Raw genomic sequence first — 26,278 nt, forward strand, 5'->3', positions numbered from 1 at the left:
AAAGGCTGGCATACACATGGGAAGTTGAAGCAAAGAGCTACCCCAAGGTTTTTAGGAATCCTCATTATCTTTCCATTTGTTATAGGCAGTTAAGTCTGGAAAAGTATCTTTGGAATATGTCTCGTGTGTAGGAATGCATAAAAGATAACACCTTGCAAAAGTCAAACATACAGGTTTAATAATGTGCCACTAATGAAGATGGTTTATAAATGAAATAACACCTACACATTTAGTTCCCTAAATATATTATGCTATTAATCATTAAAGTTAGACCTATAAGTACAAGTTTTCCATATGTGGAAAAGTAAATCTGTTTTTAAATTAAAGAGAAATTATCACTCTAACTCTTAAAAATAAAACGATCAGGATAAATTTCAAGTGTAGCCGCTCAGTCATTGAATAAATTTAAATTTGATAATAAAACATTTAAGTTTCAACCAATGCACCTTCGCTGAAGCACATTTAGCTGAAATAACTTCGAATCTGGTTTATTTCCATCACATATAGTACATTTTTCCAACAAGAGCACGTACATTCAATATAGAACATTTCCAGCAAGTTACAGTCTTTCTACTTTCCTTTCACAGTATATTTTAGTGCAAAGCACTGGGAAGGGTAAATGCTTTTCTAGCTATAAAATCATTTTATTATGACCTTGTGGATCTTCAACATTTTAAAATTTTATATGAAAAGTATATAGATGGACAGGGTCCCTCCTAAGTTTACATGTGAAACTGTATAAAAACACAGTATATTCTCCTGCTGTACCTTTTATAATTATAATTTGACAAAAATTACTAAAAATTATTTAAAAATAAAGTATTCCCTAAAAAATACAAAATATTGATACACAAAAACATGCCCAATATTTCATTAAAGATAGATGTACTTCTGTTTTCCCTAAAATCTTGATTACAAAAATGGACAAAAATTTATTATTTTTTAAATTTTTCAGTAGGAATCAAATATTATCTAAAGTGGTCATCTAAGATTTTACTTGGGAGAGGGGGGGAAAAGGCAGGGTTTACACCCCAATCTTCCTTTTTTAGCAATATTTAAAGAAATAAACTAATATTGTAAGAAATGGTTGTGCAGGGATTGTCTGCATCCATAAAATTTCAGTAAGCTATTTACTACTGCCTTCATATTAACATCAGTAAATGTGCGGTCTTTAAAAAAAAAAAAAACTGAAAATTTAAGTTGCATCTATCATTAAAGTGCTTTGAATGAAATTTAAAGAAATACAGGGGAATGTTTAATTTGCATAAAAACCTCAGATGTTTACAAATGAAGAATGTGATGATCCATGGGTGAAAATGAACTGCAACTTTCCTGTAGTATAAATTTTAGAATGAAACTTGCAAACATTTAAGTGCTGTAGAACAAGTTAGAAATAAATGGATATAAAAATAATTACAAATATTTAGCAGGCTAAATATTTATAATGTGCTGATATTAATTTATCTTTTGGTCCTAACATACACTCACTAGGAAATTATGTATCTGTACAATCCAGATAAAAAGTCTGCCAAATGAAGTGGAACAAAACTAAAATCGCTAAGATAAAGTCTTTGTTAATTAAAAATCACCAGTGGTGATATTTTCTTCAGGTTGTTGATCACTTTAATCAACAAACTGTTGGAAAACAAAATTTGCACCATTTGTGTAGAAAACGTAGACCAAATGCACAAGGGTGGTTAGTTGATGGATTGTGATGACAGTACTTAATGTCACAGCTACTTGAAAGTGCTGGAAGAGGCAGTGCCTTAGAAACAAGTGGTTAGATGGTTATTATTTTAGTCAGAAAACAGCAGTTACAGTCATATATTTATCAAAACTTTTTCTTTTTTTCCTCATAGTACCATTTGAAGATGTTTAGTGGTTCTAACACCAATTTAAAGTCTTTCCACAAAAATGAACTCCAAACCTTTCCGTACATCACTTGAAGTTATCTGAGGAGAAATGGGAATAAATGAACACTTTTGAGTTTACCAATAAAACCTTATTTTTAGAATTATACAATAAATGACTTCTAAAGAATGGTTTCATCTCAAGTTTTCCACACAAAAAAAAATGTGTGATAGTCAAACCACAACATTTAACCTACTCAGCACTCAAACTAAGTATACTGCTTTAGAACCTGAATCCGAAACTACTTTAATACTAATTAAATATATTAAATGCCTTAATACGAGGGACACAGGTACTGAAGGTAAACTTTTAAAAATACAGGGAGATTTACGAAAACAAAAGGGAGTCTACACCTTATTTTATATTGCATTTTAAAATCTACATTTGTTCCAAAACCCTCTAAAAAAGTAATATTATTTTCTTTTTTCCCAAGAGGGATTTTACTTTTCAACACACAACCATAAAAAAAAAAGAAAAAAAAACCTACTTAATAATATTAACTATGTTGAAATGATCACCAAAAGTTTATTTAAACAAAAAGGTAAAAATAAAGAGGATCTGGGACCTAAACAATCACTTTCCATAGATCAAAACTAGAACACAGTAACTAACACATACTTCCAAGGAAAAGGGAAAATAATCCAAACTTTTGTTTATTGAGTTTTCCCCTTTGCCTGGAAGCACTATTTTAAATGTAAATAATAAATGCTAATTGTTCTAAATTCAATTTGGGGGTTGTATTTTTTCTGAGTGCAGCACTTTATTTAGCCGTCACAGATTAATTTTTACAATAATTACAGTGCCTCAAAAGACGTTTTTCCTATAATTATCGCCTTCACAAATTCATTCTAATATACTTAACTTTCCCACAATGTATTAATTAGTAGACTAAGTCACTGAATCAAATTAAACCTGTGCAAAGTTAGTTAAACAGAAGACTTCTATTGTAAACATAAGCCAATATTAATGTATATATTTTACAACAATGAGAGGAAATCACTGACCCTGTGCCATCTATCTATGACTATATTGCATTGTCCTGTGGAAGATTAAGTTCTGAAGTTAACTTTTGTTCCCAAGCCATTGGAATAAAGGTCACTGAAGAGGTAAATGCAATATGCACATTACTCTTGCAGTTCCCATTGCCATAAGATATATGGAAGCAAACGTGTTAAAATGGAACCGGCTATAAATTATGGTCAAATGATTTTTTTAGTTCGATGGGGGGAAATAAAGCAAAACTCTGTAACTGTTCCTCACCAGACAAGAGCCTTAGATCTTGTACTTCGGCCTTTGGTTTTGTTTCCTTCAGGTGAATTGGAAGCATTTGCCTTATGAGTTTTCTTATGATGTTCAAGGTAAGTCTTTTTGGCAAATGCCTTTCCACATTTATTGCATCTGTGAAGAGAAAAGTTTTTTGTGACTTTTACTTCAATACCAACATCAGCTACTTCATACTTTTTACTAGGAGAGTTAGAAGTGCCATCATGTTTTGCATCACTATGTTTTGCTTCGTCTCTCGAAGGGCCTCTTTTTGTCACTTTATTTAGAACAAAATCAATGGGCTTTTTTATAGCTCTGATCTCTAAACTGGCTGTTATTTTCCCAAGATAACGGGATGACTTTTTATGAACCACAGTTATATGTCGTATCACATCACGCTTCCGACGAGTTTCGTAAGTGCAAAGAGGACACTTGTAGAATTTAACATAAATGTTATTCCCATCTGTGTGCAATTCAATGTGTTTAGTCAAGTTCTGTTTCGAAGTAAACTGACGTTTACAAAGTTTACAGTAAAGTTGCTTAAAATCAAAGCCAGCTGAAAGTTTTGGTTTCCTGGTTTTTTGCTGGCCACCTGCAGCAGACAGACTAGTTGATTTAGGGCTTTCAGAGTCTTGTTTAACTTTATTTTTCTGTGCTGCCGGTGTGTTCTTTTTTTCATTTGAATGATTTGTTCCCTTTAATTCATTCTGTGGAGAATGGGTAATGGAAGGGGGTGAAGATTCTACAGAATCTGCTGGTTCAACTTTAACTTTTATTTCTGAACTGCTGGCAGTATTATTGGGGCCTTTCTCTCTTTTAGAGTTTGTTCCAGAAAGAGTTATCTTGTGGACAATTTGCATATGTCTTTTAAGCATTATTTGTGAACTATATTTCCTCTTGCAAAGAAGGCATTTGCATGCAGTTAAATTGTATTCAGCCTTTGAAGACGACTTTTGTTTTCGAGTCTTAAAAGATTTTTTAGGAGAAACAGAATCCAGGAACAAAGGTTGCCCAGGCTTTGTTGCTATATCAGGAGTAATTGAATCCCTCCTTAGTCCTCTATGAACTTCATCAAAATGCCTCCTTACATTCGCTTTTGTAGCAAATGATTTACAACACACTGGACAACTCCTACTTAATGGAACTAGAACATTCTTACTGCGTCCTTTAGAGGACTGGTTTGGATTCTTTCGTGTTTCAATGTACTTTTTTAGTTCTTCCATCTTTTTCTTGTGTACTTTTCGAATGTGACGACGAACACCTCGTCTGGAATTGAAATCTTTTCTACAAAGACAACATATCAACTGGTGACCAAAATCAGAATTGTCAGAAGTTTCCAAGTCAGCCTGTGATTCCTGCGGTTGTTCATCAGATGGAGGTGCAACGTCATCTGCAACAATTTCAACAGGAGGGGGCTCTACAGTTTCCACCTCTGTGTCTGTAACTGGAACTGTTTTAGACTGTTCAGTGCTAGTTTCCTGTATTTGAACTTCAGGCTGTTCAGGAGTACTGCTTGCCTCTGTGACTTCAGTGGGATTATCAGTCCTTGAAATATACTGAAAGACTGCATTCTGGTTAGTTTCTATAGGCTCTAGTTTAATGATGTATTCTCGCTTGTCCACACTTGGATATATGGCTTCTAGGAGGTCGCTTATGGCTTGGCTTTGTTTATCATTTACATCAGGAAGGTCTGTTAAGGAAAAAACAACATTTTAATCTGAAATAATTAGCCTGCTCTAGTCCTCTAATATTTTTAAATGTATTATTAACCTGTCTTAAAATTTATTATTAATTTGTATTTCTTTTTACAAGAGTATTATCTACTTCTCAGTATTTTATGAAGCTAAAAAACTAGTACTGATTAAATTAAAATTTGCTTTAATTTAAAATCTCATCATTGTACACAAATGTTAAGGAATAGATACAATCTGAAGAGCTACTTAATATAAGGGCCTTTATAAAATATTTAAATATTAAATATATAAAATATTTAAATATTAAATATATAAAATATTTAAATATTAAATATATAAAATATTTAAGCAGATGGGTATCCCAAACAATAAAAATAATACTTCATATTTTTAGGCTAGCAAAAGAAAGTCAAAAGTTCTCATAACCCAAGATGGATAAAATACCATGAAGTATGTTAGTATAAAAATCATTTCTTTTTTTTTTTTTTTAGAAAACATAACAGCATTCCTATTAACTTAATCCATAATAATCTAATTGTATGGGGACATTTGAACATCTTATAGAAAATGAAAAAGATTTTATAGGAAAACTTAGAAACATAAATGATGATATACAGAAGTGTTCGTTAAATTCAGTCCTATTACATGTCTTAACATGGCACAATTCTATTAAACCAATGATTAAAAACTATAAATTAATTCTAAAAACAGAGCTAGTTTTATTTTCTTGTGCAATATAATTACTCTGTCTATAGGCAACCTAACATTCCTATTGTAACAGAGTTGACTAACACTGGTTATGTTCCTATATACAATGCTAAAATCTAGCTACAAACACAGTATCAAATCTGATAACCACTTAGAAATCAAGAAATGACTTATCATAATTCTTCTAGTCTACTAATCTTTCTTTTTAAAATGGATAAAGTAGTGTCTGTAAGAAGAATACATTCACAGAAGTACTTCTAGAGTAAGTATTACAGAAGAGTATACAGTAATCCAGCAAATCCATTTACCTATTTCCCTCTAAAATTCAACTAAACTTTAGTTCACACCTAAAACTACTACTAACACAGAATAACTACCAGAAAGTTAATTAAATTCCTACTACTTCCTTAATTGCAAGGTTAGATTTGAAACTAATTTCTAGAGTGCCTTTTCATTTACATCTCAATGATAAAAGAAGTATAGTAAGATCTAACAGGGGTAGGAAAAACTTCAAGATAAATATGAAATTTTTGTTTCATCTATTTCCTATATTTTAAATCACTTCATACTAATAACTAAAGTGGTAGTTTTGCTATTTGGAGTTTTGCACTCCATTCCCATCCCCAAAACGTTAAGTTGAAAAATGCACAAAGTCCACAATGCAACTGAAATATCAAACTGACAAATAACGTCTATATTTTGTTAAGTCCACAAGAGTTAAATCCCTGAACAAAAAACAATGAAAGTAACCTGACTTAATAAAATATTTTAAGGAATTTATGTTAGCTCTTTAAAGCAAGAAAACAGTATCATTACATACACCGCAACTTAATCATACACAGACAATATACTTAACAAACATTTGGTTACACAAAAACTTCATTAGCTTACTACCTGCCTTCATTACATAAAGCTACTTCATATTTCAGGTTAGCTTGCAACACAATCCAATTTCTGATAAAATGATATGTCAAGTCAATTTCACTGAGAATAAAACTGATCTTCAAATCAAGACCCAGAAAACATTAGAAAGATTATCAAATATTTTTTAATGCTCTCTACAATACCCCCAAAATCAATTTATTTACTCATTCTTTGCTCTATTTTCAACCTTCTCATTTACTTAAGGAGAATCTAAGTAAACAATGAGTCATATCTGGTAACAAGCTGCTAAGAAGTAAAAATACAAACACCCCCATCAAGCATCAATATTTTAATTTACAAAAATCCTGAATATAAACTATATAGTTCACATAAACAATCAAAAACAATATCCAATGTTTTAATACAAATAAACAAAGTAAAAATCTAACTTCATTTATCTTTAGCAAAATCCAATGACAGATATTAAAAAATATTCAATTATCTCTTTAAGAAACCAAATATATAACACTGAGTTAAGTATTTTATTTTGTTCTCCATCACTAAGTCATCTGTAACCAGATACTGATACCATTCTAATGTGAATGTGCAGCTATAGTATAAGAACACACAGTAAATGCATAAATGAACATATGAATAAAACTTACTGTCATCCATCTGCAGACTCGGTGGGCAGTAGAATTTTTTATGGGTAATTAAATTTGGCAATCCTCTGAAGAGACTGCGGCATAATTTACATTCAAAAATAGTGTCCACGTCTTTTAATAAAATATGCTTCAGTTGTTTAGTTCCTGAGGAAAAAAAGAAAACACAAAGTTAACTTTAACATGTACTTTTAAACTGGAAAATCACCACTGACAATCCAAAAGTGTGGTTTTACTCTTTAAAACAAAATGCAGGCACTGCTAGTATCTACCACACTATACTCAAAAATAAGTTATAAACTACATTCTAAGCAAAATTTTATCACTTGGATGTTAGGACACCTAAAACTGATGGTCTTTTTCTAATTCAGCAGCCAATCAACTCCTCGGATGTCTTGGCAATGGTTCTAGAATCTGCTTGATCATCACAATGACCTGGTAATAAAAATGTACACGACCCACTCCTGGAGATTCTGATGCAACAGACCTGGAGTGGTACAGAAGAATTAAATGCCACCTCAGCCCAAGTTTTTGGCTGGTTCTTCCAGCTCGCTTTCGTACTACGAAGTGAACATGAAGTAACACATTTTCCCCTGATTACTTAAAGAAGGTCAAAACTGTCTCACAAGATTGTCTGTGCCTTTCTTTTTTAAATTCAGCTCAAACTACTTGCGGTTCTGGACCAACATGGGATTTATGATCATTTAGTGGACAGTAAAGAATCCTTGATCCATGGTTTTGAATTTTGCTTAGGTCTCTTAATACTACTAGAAATTTATTCAAAGCCTTTCTCCCTCAAATACTCACTCTAATTGCAATTAATTAAATATTGACAGAACTACTAGTTTAAAGCCTGTCTGCCACTAGACCATAAATTCCAAAGTGGCCAAGACCAAGCCTGTCTTATTTACAAAGTTCTCAGCTCTAACAACACTGAATAAATATTCATTTAAGAAAAGCCACTTATCTATAGAATCTAAGCATTATGATAGAAGATCAAAAGGCAGGCAGAAAATAAACAGCAACAAGTACTCCTGAAGTATTTAAAATAAAACCTAGAACCTCTTTTGTCACTGCTTCCTACTGGTCGTTGACACAGGTAAATGGACAAAATTGATCTCTGTTCACTAATTAATGAGCCTTCAGTTTCTTCAAAAATAAAAAAAAGGATAATACTGAATTAAATAGGAAAAAAACAAAAGTGTCCTAAAAAATACCATGAAGACTATCCAGGTACACAGTGACTATTAAGCTTTGGAACTACTAGAGAATAAACACAATCTCAATGGCATAATTAATACTGTTCAGTTCAGTTCAGTTCAGTCGCTCAGTCGTGTCCGACTCTTTGCGACCCCATGAATCGCAGCAAGCCAGGCCTCCCTGTCCATCACCAACTCCCAGAGTTCACTCAGACTCGCATCCATAGAGTCAGTGATGCCATCCAGCCATCTCATCCTCTGTCGTCCCCTTCTCCTCCTGCCCCCAATCCCTCCCAGCATCAGAGTCTTTTCCAATGAGTCAACTCTTCGCATGAGGTGGCCAAAGTACTGGAGTTTCAGCTTCAGCATCATTCCCTCCAAAGAAATCCCAGGGCTGATCTCCTTCAGAATGGACTGGCTAGATCTCCTTGCAGAAGACTCTCAAGAGTCTTCTCCAACACCACAGTTCAAAAGCATCAATTCTTCAGTGCTCAGCCTTCTTCACAGTCCAACTCTCACATCCATACATGACCACTGGAAAGACCATAGCCTTGACTAGACGGACCTTAGTCGGCAAAGTTATGTCTCTGCTTTTCAATATGCTCTCTAGGTTGGTCATAACTTTTCTTCCAAGGAGTAAGTGTCTTTTAATTTCACGGCTGCAGTCACCATCTGCAGTGATTTTGGAGCCCAAAAAAATAAAGTCTGACACTGTTTCCACTGTTTCCCCATCTATTTCCCATGAAGTGATGGGACCAGATGTCATGATCTTCGTTTTCTGAATGTTGGGCTTTAAGCCAACTTCTTCACTCTCCTCTTTCACTTTCATCAAGAGGCTTTTTAGTTCCTCTTCACTTTCTGACATAAGGGTGGTGTCATCTGCATATCTGAGGTTACTGATATTTCTCCTGGCAATCTTGATTCCAGCCTGTGCTTCTTCCAGCCCAGCATTTCTCATGATGTACTCTGCATAGAAGTTAAATAAGCAGGGTGGCAATATACAGCCTTGATGTACTCCTTTTCCTATTTGGAATCAGTCTGTTGTCCCATGTCCAGTTCTAACTGTTGCTTCCTGACCTGCATATGGGTTTCTCAAGAGGCAGGTCAGGTGGTCTGGTATTCCCATCTCTTTCAGAATTTTCCACGGTTTATTGTGATCCACACAGGTAAAGGCTTTGGCATAGTCAATAAAGCAGAAATAGGATCCATAAAAGTTAAACATTTCTGATTCAATCTTTTGCAATTTGTTTACCTTTAATTTTTAATTTTCATCATGTTGCATTTTATCATCATTTTGAAGACATTAGCCTTCAAACTTCTACTGCAAAAAGATTACCATATTATCATAACTTTACTAAGTCTTTAGAGATTCCAATTCTGATATCATCTAGCTATGTGACCTTAAAGCTGTGTGCACTTTGGTTTATTCATCTTATGAAACAAACCAAACCTATCTTTGGAGAATATAAAAGAAAATATGAACCTAAATTCCAGAAGAATTATAATATATATATATAATGAAATAATTTCTACCACTTCCCAAATCCAATTCAAAGTTTATTTCACGAAATCCTACTACCACAAAACCAGAAAACATATATTTTAAAAGATTCAGAAGATAACTTGGGTATTATTCATTGTGTAAAAGTAAGTTCAGACACACACATACACTTCTCTAGTCTATTTTACATTACAAAATATATTGGCAATAAACTGCTAATATATTTAGTTCATAGTTAACCTCATAAGTAATTGACAAACTATGAGAGGTAGGCTGATGATAAAGAACACTTTAGATAAACTTCTGTAACTGATCTACATATAATTCTTAGTAAGTATAGGTAGATGTATTATCAGACAGAAGAAAACATGGGAAAATTTTGCATATTTTAATCCTAAATTAAAAAACCAGCTAGACCTATACTACAAATTCAATTCTGCCTTTAAAGATACTAAACTGTTTAAAAGGATTGAAGGACACAGAAATAATCTGAATAAGGTTTAGCTATGACTAGAAACTACTACATGAAGTTATACATAAAAAACATTACTTGTAAAAACTTAAGACTGCACCCATAAATCAGCTATCATCTACCAGGTTATCTCAATCAACCATAACAAAAAAAAAAGGTATTTGATTCAACCTTGACTAATTAACCTTAATATTCAAATCACAAAAAATACTCTACCACCCTCACACCACTTATGCACACACACACACACACACACACAAACACAGTTGTATCGATCCAAGCACACTAAATTTCTTACAAGTCCTTGGATTCACCAAATTCTCACTTTTCAGGCCTTCTCCTATGTTTCTTTCTCTCTGCCGATAACATTCTCCCCATTTCCCTCGTCTGGCCCACTTCTAATAATCCTTCAGATTCCAGGTTAGATGTCATTTCCTCCAGGAAGCCTTCTCAGACCCCTCCTGTTTCCTGTTAAGAATTCTTCCCCTATACTCCTGGAGTACCCTGTACACCTATACCATATTATCTCACTATTTTGTGATTAGATACTTTTATCTCCATTAAACTGGAAATTCTAAGAGGACAGAAAAGATACCTTTGATGTTCACCACTGTATTCACAGCTTTCAGGGTCACGCCTGATGGGTATTTGTTAGACATACTGGTGAGCTCTAAGTTTAAAAAAATCTTCCCTATAAATTTTTTTAAAAGTCTCTATAAAGTTAACCAGAAAGTAAAAAATGGGACCTGAGTGATTTTCCAATTCTGCTTATATGTATTACAAATGAGAAAAATAAGATGTGCCCTCATTCCATAAAAACAGGCAAAAATTATTCCTTAAGTTGGTTTCAGTTACCATTTAAGGTTTTGTTGGTTTCCCACAGGGACATAATGCTTTATTCTAATCAGCTACCATTTTCTGATTGCTTTGCTCACTAACAGTTTGACACAGCCAACCAACTGTGCCTCTGGCAATAGTTGAAACCTACTATAACCTGAAAAAAGAGATAAGACAGCAACCAAAGTTCACCCAGACAGCAACAAAATTTCCTCCACAACTGTTAATCCTGAGAGAAAGAGAGCCGTGCTGCCTTACTCCTAATTATTCCTTTTCCTATACTGATAACTCTCTCACCTTACGTTTCGCAGCACTGTTTATAATAGCCAGGACATGGAAGTAATCTAGATGTCCATCAGCAGATGAATAGATAAGAAAGCTGTGGTACATATACACAATGGAGTATTACTCAGCCATTAAAAAGAATACATTTGAATCAGTTCTAATGAGGTGGATGAAACTGGAGCCAATTATACAGAGTGAAGTATGCCAGAAAGAAAAACACCAATACAGTATACTAACACATATATATGGAATTTAGAAAGATGGGAACGATAACCCTGTATGTGAGACGGCAAAAGAGACACAGATGTATAGAACAGTCTTTTGGACTCTGTGGGAGAGGGAGAGGGTGGGATGATTTGGGAGAATGGCACTGAAACATGTATAATATCATGTAAGAAATGAATCTCCAGTCTAGGTTCGATGCAGGGTGCAGGATCCTTGGGGCTGGTGCACTGGGATGACCCAGAGAGATGGTATGGGGAGGGCAGGGGGAGGGGGGTTCAGGATTGGGAACACATGTACACCTGTGGCGGATTCATGTTGATGTATGGCAAAACCAATACAGTATTGTAAAGTAAAATAAAGTAAAATAAATAAATAAATAAAATTTGTTTAAAAATCATCTTAGAAGTCACTACATACTACTTACATACCGTTTACATAGATCATCAATTCAGTATCTTTTGAAAAACCAGCCCTCCAAAGAGAAGGCTTTTGATGCCTGTAACTAATTAATGAACATTCCAGATTCTCACACATAATGGGTGGTCAATAAAATTTAGTTAAACCTCATCAAAGGTTTAATCCTGTGCTATCAATTAAAGTAAAATACACTGTATATACTGATATAAAGGTTTAAAAAACTTCTTTTCAAAAAGGATCAGTATTCAATTTCACATTAGGTTGTATGTCAGATGCCTGACATAACATCATATTAATTCTAACTCTTCTGTGCTAAGAGACAATCCTCTGAAGAGACTGTAGCATAGTTTACATTCAAAAATAGTGTCCACATCTTTTAATAAAATATGCTTAAGTTGTTTAGTTAAGACAAAGTGAAAGTGAAGCCTCTCAGTCCAGCCTGACTCTTTGTGATCCCATGGACTGTAGCCTACCAGGCTCCTCTGTCCATGGGAATTTCCAGGCAAGAGTACTGGAGTGGGTTGCCATTTCCTTCTCCAGGGGATCTTCCCAACCCAGGGGTCGAACCCAGGTGTCCCACACTGCAGGCAGATGTTTTACCATCAGACCCAGCCCATCAGGGAAGCCCAAAGAGAAGCTTTCCTTTTCTCCCTTAATATACTGATATATTGGTGAATGACCCTTTTAAGTTGCAGCAACAACTTTAATAGTATATTGTATGCTTTATTGTTGATTCACACACGAACTCAGTTTCTTTAGGATGACTGTTAAACCACAATATCATTCCCAACACTGCAAGCAAATCTGTAATTCCTGTTACACCTGCTGAATTCCAAGACCAGTATGAAGGGAATTTCTAACTGATCATCCATCCTTAATATAAGAAAACTTCAAAATTGTTCTCTTAAAACCACTACCTACAAGGGTTGGTTAAAAAAAAAATTACTAAATTAATTATGAACACTGCAACATGCTATAATACATTTATAAGCAGAATGAAATTATTTTAGTGCCTATCTGGTGAAACATTTGTTTAGTCTAACACATATTTACTGAACACCTATTAAATACCAGGTATAATATTATTCACTGAAGACATGAAAGTGAAGGATATGATCTATGCCCTTGAGAAATTCCCAAACCAATATGAATGGCTGCTCTCCTAGCAACACAGCCTCAGGTGAGATGCTTTGAAGATGAATGTAATAACAAATAAAATAAAGCTACATTTTTCTTATCTATCCCCAAAATATGCAATCTGATTTTAAATTTCCTACAGTTGCTATGTATCAACTAAAAGCAAAAAATTCCATCATATAATACAGCAGATATATACCTCTGATAAGTTATACTTTCATCCCAAGCTTTTGCTTACAGAATCAGGACTTAGGCATCACCATCCAGTCACAGTTTACATTAACTGAAAGACATGTCACTTTAGCAGTAAAAAAAACAAACAAAATCTCTAAGAAACTAAAGACCAAACAAATTTAGTTAGATAACAACGATAGCGAAAATCACACAAAGCCGATTCTCACTTTTCACTATAATTTACTCCTCCCTAAGTTGGAGAAGACTCTTGAGAGTCTCTTGGACTGCAAGGGGACAGAGGAGCTTGGTGGGCTACAGTCCACAGCGTCGCAAAGAGTCGGACACGACTGAGTGACTTCACTTTGGACTGCAAGGAGATCCAACCAGTCCATTCTGAAGGAGATCAGCCCTGGGATTTCTTTGGAAGGAATGATGCTAAAGCTGAAACTCCAGTACTCTGGCCACCTCATGCGAAGAGCTGACCCATTGGAAAAGACTCTGATGCTGGGAGGGATTGGGGGCAGGAGGAGAAGGGGACGACAGAGGATGAGATGGCTGGATGGCATCACTGACTCTATGGACGTGAGTCTGAGTGCACTCTGGGAGTTGGTGATGGACAGGGAGGCCTGGCGTGCTGTGATTCATGGGGTCGCAAAGAGTCAGACACGACTGAGCGACTGAACTTAACTGTAGATTCAAGAGAGACACTGTTCCTTGTACATCGTAGCACATCGTAGTAGTGTATTCTATAGGTAGTATCTTTTTCTATAATACAGTTAACCTTTGAAGGAATGCAGGAGTTAGGGATGCCAACTCCCCATGCAGTCAAAAATCCACATATAACTTACAGTCCTCCTTATACTCCCTTTCTTCATATCCTCAGTTCTGCACCCTGGCATTCAATCCAATCAACCAAGGATCATCTGGTACTGTAATATTTACTACCCAAAAAAATCCACAAAAAGTGGACCTATGCAGTTCACACCTATGCTGTTCAAGTCAACTGTATAATATTGTAAAAAGAGATATATTTCAAAAACTCAAAAAAAGGATGCCAACTTCATATTAAGGGCCAGTTTTGAATACTGGACAAAATGATTATCCTCCCCTTTTCCGATTTTTCTGTCTCTAACCTTAGGGCATACCACAGCTTCTTTGCCTCTACCAGAAGACTATGATATGAAGAAAGAATATTAATCTCAATTAAATCAATTTTTATATATGTCATGGAAATACATCTTTTTGTTATTTAAAATTTTGTTTCAGTTTGGGCAGAGAGGATGGGAAAAGAAGGAAGAAAAGTTATCACCAACCTAGATAGCATATTCAAAAACAGAGACATTACTTTGCTGACTAAGGTCCATCTAGTCAAGGCTATGGTTTTTCCAGTAGTCATGTATGGATGTGAGAGTTGGACCGTGAAGAAGGCTGAGCGCCGAAGAATTGATGCTTTTGAACTGTGGTGTTGGAGAAGACTCTTGAGAGTCCCTTGGACTGCAAGGAGATCCAACCAGTCCATTCTGAAGGAGATCAGCCCTGGGATTTCTTTGGAAGGAATGATGCTCAAGCTGAAACTCCAGTACTTTGGCCACCTCATGCAAAGAGTTGACTCACTGGAAAAGACTCTGATGCTGGGAGGGATTGGGGGCAAGAGGAGAAGGGGATGACAGAGGATGAGATGGCTGGATGGCATCACTGATTCGATGGACGTGAGTCTGAGTGCACTCCGGGAGTTGGTGATGGACAGGGAGGCCTGGCGTGCTATGATTCATGGGGTTGCAAAGAGTCGGACACGACTAAGCAACTTAACTGAACTGAAAATAAAAGTTAACAGAGGGAGGAATGGATTTGGAGTTCGGGACTAGCAGATACAAACTATTATATATAGAATGGATAAACAAGATCCTATTGTATAGCACAGGGAATTATATTCAATATCCTATAATAAATCAAACTGGAAAGGAATATGATAAAGAGTGAATATATACACACACATATAACTGAATCACTTTGCTGTATACCAGAAACTAACACAACAATGTAGATCAACTATATTTCAACTTCAATTTTTTTTTAAGTTAATAGAAAGGAGGGAAAATTGGAAGACAAAAAGTCACCAACAAGATCCTAGAAGGACTGACAGAACTACAGAAAAGCTCAAGCAAAGGGCAGGGCACAGTCCAGGCAGTACCTGAATCCTGGCTTCAGAACAAACAGCCTGTCTCAAGTCACCCAAGCATTAGAGATTTCAAAGTAGAAAAGCTGTAGGTAGGTGCAAAACAGGTAGCCTTCTAAAAAATATGGGATATTTATATATGGACAGATGTCAAACAACAGTAGAATGTACTGTTTAAAGCCAAAGATACCTAAATACCCAGTCAGCTACCATTTGTATCAGGAAGAAAGTTAAGGGATATATGTTCATATATGGGTAGAGAGTCTCTGGAAGAAGACACAAACCATGTATTAGTACTATCTGAGCAAAAACACTTATTTCTATATTTCTGTATATCCTTTTATACCTCTGTATTATTATTTTTAAGCCACGGGTATATATTAAATACTCCCAGGTGGCTCAGTTGAGTCTGCCTGCAATGCAGGAGACACTGGTTCGATTCTTGGATTAGAAGATCCCCTGAAAAAGGAAATGGCAACCCACTCCAGTATTCTTGCCTGGGAAATTCTATGTACAGAGCCTGGCGGGCTATAGTCCATAGGGTTGCAAAGAATTGGACATGACTGAAGCCACTTAGCACGCACACACACACACACATATATCACGTAGTCCAAAAAGAAAAGTCTGTTCAGATTAATTTTTAAGTCAAGCAGATAAAAGTAGAGATTACAAGTCTAGAAGTATTTGTAATTTAAAGCTAGGGAAATAGTCCAAAGCTTAAGTTGAAGTAGGAAGCAAAGAAAATGAGTCAAAACTGGTCAAGCAGTCAGTACAACCAGTCAGTACAGCATACATGAGGCTGGTGGACCTAAAAAAGGTTAAGTCAACTCCTTCCTCAGCCTTTTATGAACGTCCAGCTTAGACAGGAATTAAAACCAGGTCGTAGAGAGCCCCGTATAGGCAGGAGACCATAAATCCCTTAAACAGAGCTGATACAGGAGTTGAAGACAACTATCTGAGCTTGAAGATAAAGAGATATCCTAACACATCATTACTGCACAACCTGGCTGAGCTTCTGAATGTTAACAAGAGCAAAAGCATGACTTCAAAGTTCTATCTTCAAATATCTGTCAGATATAAAACACCACTATAGCTCTTTAAATGAAATGTGTGTGACCAAGCCATAATGGAAACAGCCTAGAAAGAGATTAGTTACTGAGGGGCTGCTTGGGAGAAACTTAGAAGTCTCAGAATGAGAAGGTATCTTAGACCCTGTCATGTGGTCCAAACTTCCATCTCATCCTCCCAAGGTTTCAGTCAGCAGAGGCTTAAATACCTCTGTGCTAAAGAAGAGCTACCTTAGGAGACTTGAGATTATCCAGATATGTAAGAGATTACTATCCTCAGGAAATCAGAATTACTTAGCTATGAGATACACTAGTAAAGTAAAACAGTTCTTTTTTAATCCAAAATTAGTTTCTTTGTACCATTTAGCATATTTCTAAACCATCTCTAATTTAAATAATAGAGTACTTAGAATTTATATTATTTTCAAAATTTGTTAAAAAAAAAAAAAAAGCTCAGAAGGCAAATTTGCCAGAGACATTTTAGAAAGAGCACATTATCCATTTCACAATCCCTTCCTTAATCTTAGTAAAGAAATGGCAAACACAGAAAACCAATACAACCACAGTGCAGTGAGAAAACAAATAATTTCATTTTTAAATATTCACCTTCCAAGGTTAAAAAAATATATAGATTTTGGGTACAAGATCTTGTTGAAAAGGAATTTTTTTTTCAAGATAAAAGCACAAATAAATGAAACAATTCTAACTTTTTAATCAAATAACATTGTAATAAACTGAAATAGTAAAATTTCAAATTGCAAACTTTTAAAAAAGAAACCCAAGGCAAAGAATATAACTAAGTGTGAAGGTATTATCTTCATTTCCATGATATGAGAAAGAACAAAAAGGATTTTTATCTCTGTACTAAAAGTAGCTAACAGAAACTCTTACTGCAATTAAAAACTAACCATTTTTCTGTTATGCCAGAAACATACTTAAATGTTGCCTCTAATTAGTAAAATTTTAACTGTATTTACCATAGGAGAATTTGACCTATTGGTTATTTCCGTTAACCAAGGGCAATTATCAAAAGTAAAAAGCAATAAAAAAAAACACAATAAAATATGTTATACCACCGTCCAGCATGAGCACAGGTATTTGTTATAGCATACATGAAATACTGATTTAAATACATAAAAGCAACGCCATGAGGATTATAGATGAAAAGTGTTAAGAAATGACTCTCAAGAGTCAGAAATTAACTTAAAGGAACAATCTGTTTTTTAGAATCCTAAAATAAATCAAATGTATACTATTTCCCTTTAAAAAGATTGAAAAACAAGCACCTTAAAAAATTTCTCATCAAGACAAGTGGTTTCATATAAATTCTCTAAATCTCAGAATTTTTTCATTAAGATACAGTAACCTTTAAAATAATAACAAAAGGTATTCTAATCCTTAAACTTAGGATGTCCATCACTTAGGTGTCCTAAGTGGTGATGGACACCACTGTCCATCAGTCATGTGCGTTTGCTAGTTCATACTTGATTTAATACCCTACAATGTCAAAGAAGCCAAATCCACAAGTGGTGGACAAGTGGATATAAGAATCACAACAACCTACTGACAGGACTTCTAATAGTTCTCAACCATTTATACTTAGCAATACCTATTTTAGAGCACTGGATTGTAACTGCACAAATATACTTATTATATATCCATTATTATAGTAATATAATGGAAAGAAAAGCTAAACAAATATATCCGAAGATATCAGGGCTAGAGTAAGTCTTTTTTTCTATCACATGCTCTACTTAAGATACTGAAACTCCAGGGTTAGGTAGGAGATGGTGAGTTACATAAACAGAGATGATAAAGTAATTAATCTAGAACAAGAGACATCTCAGACATTCCGAGTAAATAATCTACCCTGCCAAAGCTCATAAAGACCTTGTATAATTTAGTACTGTCTTCTGAGAGTTTATAAAGACCATGCCAAAAAATAACAATGAATCTTTAAGAGACACTTTACCAGCAAATATACCATATATTTCTTTAAATCATTCTAAACACTTTTAAAATTAGTATATAATACTGAAAAATAATTTCTAATCAAGCAATATTTACTCGTCCACTTTTTTAAAATGACAAAAGTATATTATAAAGAAAATCAGTGTATATATTTCATTTTTTTAAAATTATTTCTAAGGATTTCTAGGTAATTTTAAGGTACTACGTGAAGATTGAAAATACATCCTAAAACATTCATACCTGATCGAAAGCACTCAATTATTTGCTGAATACCAGATTTGGATGTCTGTAGTGGTTGCTGTAACAAAGGAGCATCTCCAGGTTCCAGGATATAAACTACATGGAAGACAAATACCCACCCCAATCCCCACAAAAAAGGGTTATTTAAATCATTTACTATTGAAGTAAAACAATGGTTTGCTATAATCATGTTAAATGACAATCACACTTTTTTGTATGTATTTCACCATTAGCTTTTTAAGGCAAAATAAAATAATGGTAAACATATAACTACAATTTTTCTCAATTCAAGGTAAAACTAAGGCTGCTGAGGCTATGCATTAAGTTCAACTGCAAAGATCTTACTATTTTGGTGTTATTTAGTACATATTAGTCGTATTTGCCTTTTTATTTCCCTTGAAGAGGAACTACTACATTTAACCAAAATTCTAGGGCAATAATAGCCTAGCCACCCCTCATAAACCATTCCAAAACTCTCCAGAAAATCTAGTACAGCTCTCTGGCAATTATGAGAGCAAAACTCAAGAACCACTGCCTAAGGAAAGAACTGGTCAAGTGCACAATGACAGATGTATAAGAATGTTCACTGCAGCACTCTGCAGCACTATAAATAATTGAGAAAAATTTCAAACAACTTAGAAGTCTCTCAAAAGGAACCAGACTAAATAAACTATGAAATATCCATACAACAGAACCTCTCCTGGCTATTACACAGTATGAGCTAGACCTACGTGTGCTGACAACAAAGGATGTCAATAAACACTGTTAAGCAACACAAGCAGGTTATAAAACATGATCTCAATTATACTAATATATATTTCAATAGCTACAGAAATAAATTTAATATATGTGTGGGTTTATGTATAAATGCAAATATAAACACAAAAAGTCTGGTAGGACAGTGGAATACCAACAAAACTTAACAAAGGTTCTTTCTGTTGGGTCGGGTTTATAGAGGTGAAAAACTTTCTGCCTCACACTTCACTAGCCCAGGCTTTTGGAAGTATGCATTTTAGAAAGAATGCATTTCTTACAGGAAGTAAAAATAATATTCCCGTTGTGAATATATAGAGGTCTACATCATCCCTGCTTGCCAACACCCCCAGATTGTTAGTATAAATATATAATAAAAAAGGTTATAGTAATAAGAAACAAGGTAACTGAAAAAGAAAACTGAGTTTTCCATTAGACATCGGGTAGAGACAGTTGTGGAGAAAAAGCAGTCATTTTAATCACCTCTTTTTTCAGTATGTTATGTTTTACCATTTTAACCCAGATGATGTTTTACCATCATCTGCTCAGTGTTGAGAAGATAAGGAAGGTTACTTCAGTAATGGGTGCTGCTACTGCTTCAGAGCCTGGGTCTGGAAAGCTCTTAACTGTCTGATAAGGGGGATAAAGCCTGCTGTGCTATGTGTATAGACACAGCCTTAGAGTCTCTTCTAGGCTTCTCTTAAGTTCAGTGTACACAAACAGGAAAAACTATGTCTCAGGAACAAATCATTCCATTAACCAAAATTTTCCCAATTTTGAGACACTTTGGGGGTATTTTAAAAAACAGACACACAAATACAACTCATTTTGAGAACATCTAACGTTGGCACTAACTGCAGTGGTTAAGAAAACATTCCAGACCTGGACTGACTGTGCTGAAATTTTTTTGCCATTTACTAGATACAGCTAGGGCAAATTACACTCTCTATTTCTCTATTCTCATCTCCAAAATGTGAATATTAAAAGTACCTAAATCACAGAGTTGTGTGAGGATTATATTAGCTAATGCAGGTTCCTGGTTAAATCGGAGCCTGGAATACAGTAAAGACTCAATAAATGTTTTATCACATTATCATCATCTACAAGTCAACTGCTTTCCTGACACCAAAAATGAAAAATCTTTTCCAAAATCTAAGAGAAGTAGAATTCAACCCCTTAGAGAAACAGCAGCAAACATTTGTAAACAGAGTGATGATATCATTTATTTGGATTAGATGGATCTCTTTCTAGTATTTGTACATTCTAACAACCAATAACTGATTACAGAAACTAATAAAAGATAGAGTGGAAATTATACAATTTTAAAAAGTCCCAAGGTCTGACTCTCCAACTGGCAAGAATTCTGTAAAGCAAGAATGAAAAAAGAGTAATAAATAAGGGAGAAATATGATAAAAAAAAAAAAAAGGAAACTTCTCTTCAGCACCCTCTTTCCTCATTTAGGTACATGCTCCAGAAACCTTCCACTAATTTCCACTTCCACTTAAAGCTAGAGCAAAATTTTGTTACCCATCACCATCACTGGTACCACCAGAATACATACACATCCTGAGACACCATTCAAAATAACCCCAGGGTTAGTTTTGTTATGAGTGGAATATCCACCTGGTATACACATCTGTATAGTTCCCATTTCTTTCTTCATTTGAAAACATATTCTCAATCCTAAAAAAACTTTTTATGTTAATATCTTATAAAATTTCTTCTTGCATATCCTATCATCCCTCCCAAGATCAGGTCACATGACCATCAAGGAAAAAAACAGCACCACCCTCCAGCCAAAAACCCTAAAGTCTCAGAGGTTAACATCTTTCTTTACATCCTTCCAAGAACACACTTCCCAGAATCACCTACTTGCGTTAAAGAGTCTCTCCTCCCTTAAAACAAGCCTCTTAAGATATTCTTCAACCTAAGATGTCTGAGATTTGCTTACAAATAGTAGTGAGCAGGGGAGCAGTTGGAGGATAGAGAAGGAACTGTGGTGAGGGGAGAATACAGATCAAAAGCAACTGTCCACATACTCACATACTGATAACCGATGGAGCTGTGTGTTGGTTACGTAAGGTTCCAACAGCATTCTACCTTTGAATGTTTGAAAATTTTTATAACAAAAAAACTTTCTTAAAGCATAACTAAGAATATACTTTACATACGGGCTTATAACACCACCACTCACTACAAATTGATCCAGCCTATCAAGACCTCCCCAAAAACACATTGCTCTCTCTCATGCAGGAACTCACCTACTATTCATAATTCAAACGGAGGACAGATCTCTCAGCAGGGTTCATTAAAAGAACTTCATAAACATAATGTCATCTTCTTCCCTCCATCTGAGGGCAACCTCTTTTTAAAACTACCATTCCTATTCCTCTCAATACTGGAAACATCCTCTCACTTGGTCCATTATCTTCCTGTGAAATAATGACAATTAAAACTACCTCATAAGTTACACTTCTACCTTTCCAATGAACTAAACCCTCAGAAAGTGTTTACTTCTAACTAAGAAAGCAAAGAAATACCAACCACTTTTGACCTAAAAGTCTGAAAAATAAACTGCATGGGAAAAGTTTCTGGCAAAATAAAGCTGAATTTTTAAAATTAAAGCAACTTATCTGACTTTGTGTTAATGAGGGAGGAAAAGAAGCACAAGTTTCAACACAAATTTAAAAGTTCATCTCTGGAAAATATCTTTAAAGTATCTAGAAAACTTTATCAGAATACACTAAATAAGGTATGATCACAAATTACCTTATCTGTGTACTTATTTACATCCATCTCTTTCCACTCAAAGGTTCCATGAAGGAGTGAGCTTATCTGTTGTGTTCACCACTTATATCCACATTGCCTTGAACAGTGCCTAGCACCTAACTGGTGCTCAATAAAGACTTGTCAAAGAACTAAACGAATGACAAAATACATCTCTTCCTAAGCAACAAGCTTTAATATGATTTAATTAACTAATTCAACTTAAACGACTTCTCAGGAAAATATGGAATAAAAAGACAGTGGAAGAGACTGTCTTCCAGTGGAAAAAAAAAAAGAGTGGAAGTATAAAAAAATCATTCACAGTTTTCTACTTCAAAACTAGCAAAATCCATTCAACAATTGGTAAAATATAAGGGATATATATTCACTTCAAATACACAAAATGTGCAGTAGAAAGGATGATGAAAGGTAGGCAGATCAGGGAGCAAGTGAATAAACACTGGATTCCACTCTGGGATTGCCTGTTTTATTAGCAGAGGTTATTATTTTCAGCAAATTAGTGGGGATAGGGTCATAGTACAAATTTTATTCTAACATGTACCAAAGTTTCCAGAGAACAGAAGTTCTTCCCCTTTAACACCACCATTTTTTCCCCATTAATCAAAATGTACTCTAAATGAACTTCACTGTGACAAAACGAAGTACACTGGGTGCGGTTAAAATACGCCAACAAGAAACAAGCAAAAGTACTAAAAAATCCTGGAACTTTTACATCAAAAATAATGCTCAACAACTGCCTTTGAACTTAACAGAATAGCCTTTTGTTGGTTTAGTGACAGTGTATATTCAAGGATTCTCTTTTAAGCTGTACCTCTGAATGTTTCTAATGCACAAACTTCTAATAAGCAGAAAAACTATCACTAGTTTATACATCACATTTTATTAGTGTTCTAATACTCCTTGTGAGATTCCAAAAAATACCTTTTTAGCTTCATAAAGTCAACTAAAAAACATCCCTCTGAACAATATCCTAAAAATATTTATCTTAAATAATCAGATTTTGCAATCCTGTGTTCTGTCCAAGATCTTTAAGAGGTCGCACTTAATACCTCATTCTCCCAACGAGTTGACTTCGACAAACTTTCCTTAGCCCAAACTAAACTCATTCTTAGGTTTAAGCATTATTCTCTCTTTCAACACTATTTAAGCAGAAGAAATTTCTAGTTTTTAAAAGTTTAAATGAAACAGCTTTCATAAAAATAAATGGTAGTATTCTAATACTACCTATTTTTTCCTTTCGCTTCAGTTTTAACCATTCACAGAGCATGAGGGTATACTACTAGCTACAAGCTGCCTTGAAAGGGAAGAAAAAGGGATTGAGTAATTGATCTTGTGGAAAAGATTTCAGGTGACACCGGCAGTACCTTTTGAAAGGGATCAAGCAAGGGAGATCTCTTGTTTGTACAAGCTTTTAGCTTCATAACTGGTTTTATGCTAGGGGAAATTATAGCCTGCTTAGTTAGGAATGACTTCTTGGGCAGGAAGAAAAGAAAACATAGGGCAGAGAGCAGAGTGGCTCTGATGGAGACCAAAGCAACTGGAGAAGAAAGGGGTATACCTGGTTCACAGCATCCGTGATGATGGTGGTCAGTCTGACAGTATTTGTCCCTTAAAGGCATTTTCAGTGGGCGCGACCTACTTTCCTTTCACTGTAAGAAGCTCTTCATTGCGGCTTGGCTGTTGAAAGAAGCACAAACCCGTCACTCACCCTGAACTTCCTGGGGGGGCTCTCGCCGCATTTTCCAGAAACGTTCCCTTCACCCACCCTCCGCTTCCCCTCTAGCGCCCTGCACCTTCCTCTCCAACTGAAAAATAAAAACGCACGAAGGCTTCACCAGCCCGAACTCCCGCACAGGTTCATCGCCCTACCCGGAAACGCAGCCCCGGGCGCGCAGCGCAGGGCGAAGGCCTGGCCGGCCGCGCGGGCGGCGGCGGCGGCGGCCTCGCCTTCCCGGGCGGGCGCGCGCGGAGATGGAGGCGCGGAGCGCAGCGGGCACGGCCAGCGCCGGGGCCCGCGGGGCGGGGGGCGCGGCGGCAGCCGAAGGGTAGCTCCCGCCGGCGGCCGGCCCACACCGGCCCTCCCGCTACGCACGTGCGCAGGGGTCTCCCAGGCAGAGCCCCGGTCCCCCAAACCAAGTGCGCCCAACTTACTGAACTCCTGGGGCGGGCCGGCGGGCGAGCGGAAGGAAGGAGAGCAGGCCGGGCGGCCGCGGGGACAGCCTGGCGTGGGAGGCGGCTTCGGGCCCCACCTGGCGCAGCCTCGGCGGCCCGCGCGAAGGGACCGGGGTTCGGGCCCGACGCGCTCCGAAAGAGTCCCCGCCGACGCTGACGCGGAAGCGCCACAGCTCACCACGTCCCTCCGCGGCCCGAGGCGACGCGGCGGCTCACGGCGTCCCTCCGCGCTGTGGAACAGGGCGGGCGGGCGGCGCGCGGGCGCAGGCAGTTGACAGGAGGAACCGCCCCGCAGCCGCTGCTGCCGCCACCGAAGGAGCTGGAACCGAAGAGGGCAGGACCTGAGGCGCCCCTCGCCCGGGTAACGGCTGCCGCTGGAGCCCGGCTCCCCCCCAGCGTCGCTCCACCTGCAATGGTCCCTCAGGCTTTTGGAGAGGGGCGCGAAAGGATGGGGGTTTCCCCCCACCTTGGGCCCTTTCTGGTAGTAGTTGTTGTTTCAGGAAACTTTATTAAGTCAGTCTCTCGCTTTCTCGGTCTCCCCCTCCCCGAAGAGCCTGAGCCACCGCCGCGGAGCGAGTAGGAAGGGGGAAGCAGAGACTCTCCGGCAGCGACAGGGAGCGAGTGACTGACCCCGGACGGAGATGGGGCGAGGGCAGGAAGTGACAAGCTCTCGGAGTGGGTGGGGGGAGTGTGGCCGGCACGCCCGGGAGCGTCACGCGCATGCGCCCGGCCCGGCGCCCCCGCCGGTGGGGAGGCGACGCGCGGCGGCTGGGCAGGGAGAGGGAACCTGGGCTGGTGGCGCGGGGCCGACAGCCGGGTGTCTTCGACCCGCGGCTCTCGCAAGCGTCCCCGGCGGACGGGGGGGCCGAAGTCCTGGGCTTCGCGGGCCAAGAGGTGCGAGGCCACTGGTGCGGTGGTTGGGGCCGGGAGACGGGCTGCTGGGCAACCAAACTGTTGCTATCGCTTTGGAACCGAAACCGGGAGGCTTGGAAAAGCAGGGGAGAGAACTGTAGGAAGAGGCTTGGCAAATGCGTAAGCCGTAAATCGTGGTGATTCCGAAAAAGTTGTCAGCGCATTTATAAAGGGTACAAGTGAAACTTTTTTTTTTTCCTCTAACCCAGCAATTTCCGAAGTGTGCCTCTCAGAGCTTTATCAGGTCTTTGGGAGGAAAACAGTCTAGTCCGTGGAAGATCGGTATTGATCGCAGCTGCGCTCGGCGTCTGGCATCTGAAGGTGAAGTTGGGTCACGTGGGCAGTACTCATTTTTTCTTCTCTTCGGCGCTTATCCTGCTTGGAAAACCCCCCAGGATCGCAGTGGTCTGTCAAATTCTGCAACCCCGTGTGCCGGTGCTCGGGGGTGGGAGAGTCGCTTCCCCCGCCTTCTCCCCGGCTCCAGAAGCAAAAATGAAAATTTGAAGAAAGAAAAAGTCCGTTTAAAAAATCTCCACCCGCCCTCCCCCACGATCCACTGAAAACTTTCATGATTAAGTTGCCGGTTTTCGGATCCGTGAAAACGTTTAGTAGACAGGCTCTGTATGTATTTTGGAAAAACAAACGAGTGACTGAAATCTATTTTCAAAATTCAGAGTTTGTATTAGCTCCAGTAATAAATGTGTTACTGTAAATACACTGAATGGAGTATTTGCATAGGTCTGAGTGATTTTAGCAGCCTAATAGGGGTGACAGGAAAATGATACAAAAATGATCTTTTTAAAAAGGAATTCCAAAAAAGAAAAATAAAATAAAAATAAAAAGGAATTCC

At 37.2% G+C, this 26,278-nt stretch overlaps 2 protein-coding genes across 3 annotated transcripts; both read right to left on the reverse strand.

Moving 5' to 3' along the window:
* Positions 1–156: 156 nt before the first annotated feature.
* On the reverse strand, positions 157–26,194 carry ZNF800 (zinc finger protein 800). 2 transcript variants are annotated; one of them, XM_040259572.1, is made up of 6 exons: positions 24,496–26,194; positions 23,903–24,021; positions 18,804–18,899; positions 7,106–7,249; positions 3,172–4,864; positions 157–1,952 (listed from the first exon to the last, which is right to left on the reverse strand). In XM_040259572.1, coding segments are annotated over exons 2-6 (1,995 nt in total). In that variant the 5' UTR covers positions 23,964–24,021; positions 24,496–26,194; the 3' UTR covers positions 157–1,951. The 2 variants fall into 2 exon arrangements, with proteins under 2 accessions (XP_040115506.1, XP_040115505.1); XM_040259571.1 differs by having other exon boundaries at positions 157–4,864.
* Positions 24,176–25,238, reverse strand: LOC120877542 (putative uncharacterized protein C1orf229). The gene is made up of 2 exons (XM_040259890.1): positions 25,147–25,238; positions 24,176–24,923 (listed from the first exon to the last, which is right to left on the reverse strand). Exons 1-2 carry the CDS (start codon positions 25,236–25,238, stop codon positions 24,176–24,178), a joined length of 840 nt encoding a protein of 279 aa, XP_040115824.1.
* Positions 26,195–26,278: the final 84 nt, after the last annotated feature.

The sequence above is a fragment of the Oryx dammah genome, unplaced genomic scaffold (assembly GCF_014754425.2).
Source record: "Oryx dammah isolate SB20612 unplaced genomic scaffold, SCBI_Odam_1.1 HiC_scaffold_18, whole genome shotgun sequence".
In the NCBI taxonomy this organism is placed as follows: domain Eukaryota; kingdom Metazoa; phylum Chordata; class Mammalia; order Artiodactyla; family Bovidae; genus Oryx; species Oryx dammah.

What these genes read in the sequence shown, in the direction of transcription:
- ZNF800 (XM_040259571.1), bottom strand. Translation starts at nt 23,963, where the DNA reads ATGCCTTTAAGGGACAAATACTGTCAGACTGACCACCATCATCACGGA. An exon ending in TCACGGATGCTGTGAACCAG is followed by an intron (nt 18,900 to 23,902) that starts GTATACCCCTTT and finishes TCTTCCATGTAG; the next exon opens with TTTATATCCTGGAACCTGGA. An exon ending in GAGTCTGCAGATGGATGACA is followed by an intron (nt 4,865 to 7,105) that starts GTAAGTTTTATT and finishes TTTCCTTAACAG; the next exon opens with ACCTTCCTGATGTAAATGAT.
- LOC120877542 (XM_040259890.1), bottom strand. Translation starts at nt 25,238, where the DNA reads ATGCGCGTGACGCTCCCGGGCGTGCCGGCCACACTCCCCCCACCCACT. An exon ending in TCGCCCCATCTCCGTCCGGG is followed by an intron (nt 24,924 to 25,146) that starts GTCAGTCACTCG and finishes GGACCATTGCAG; the next exon opens with GTGGAGCGACGCTGGGGGGG.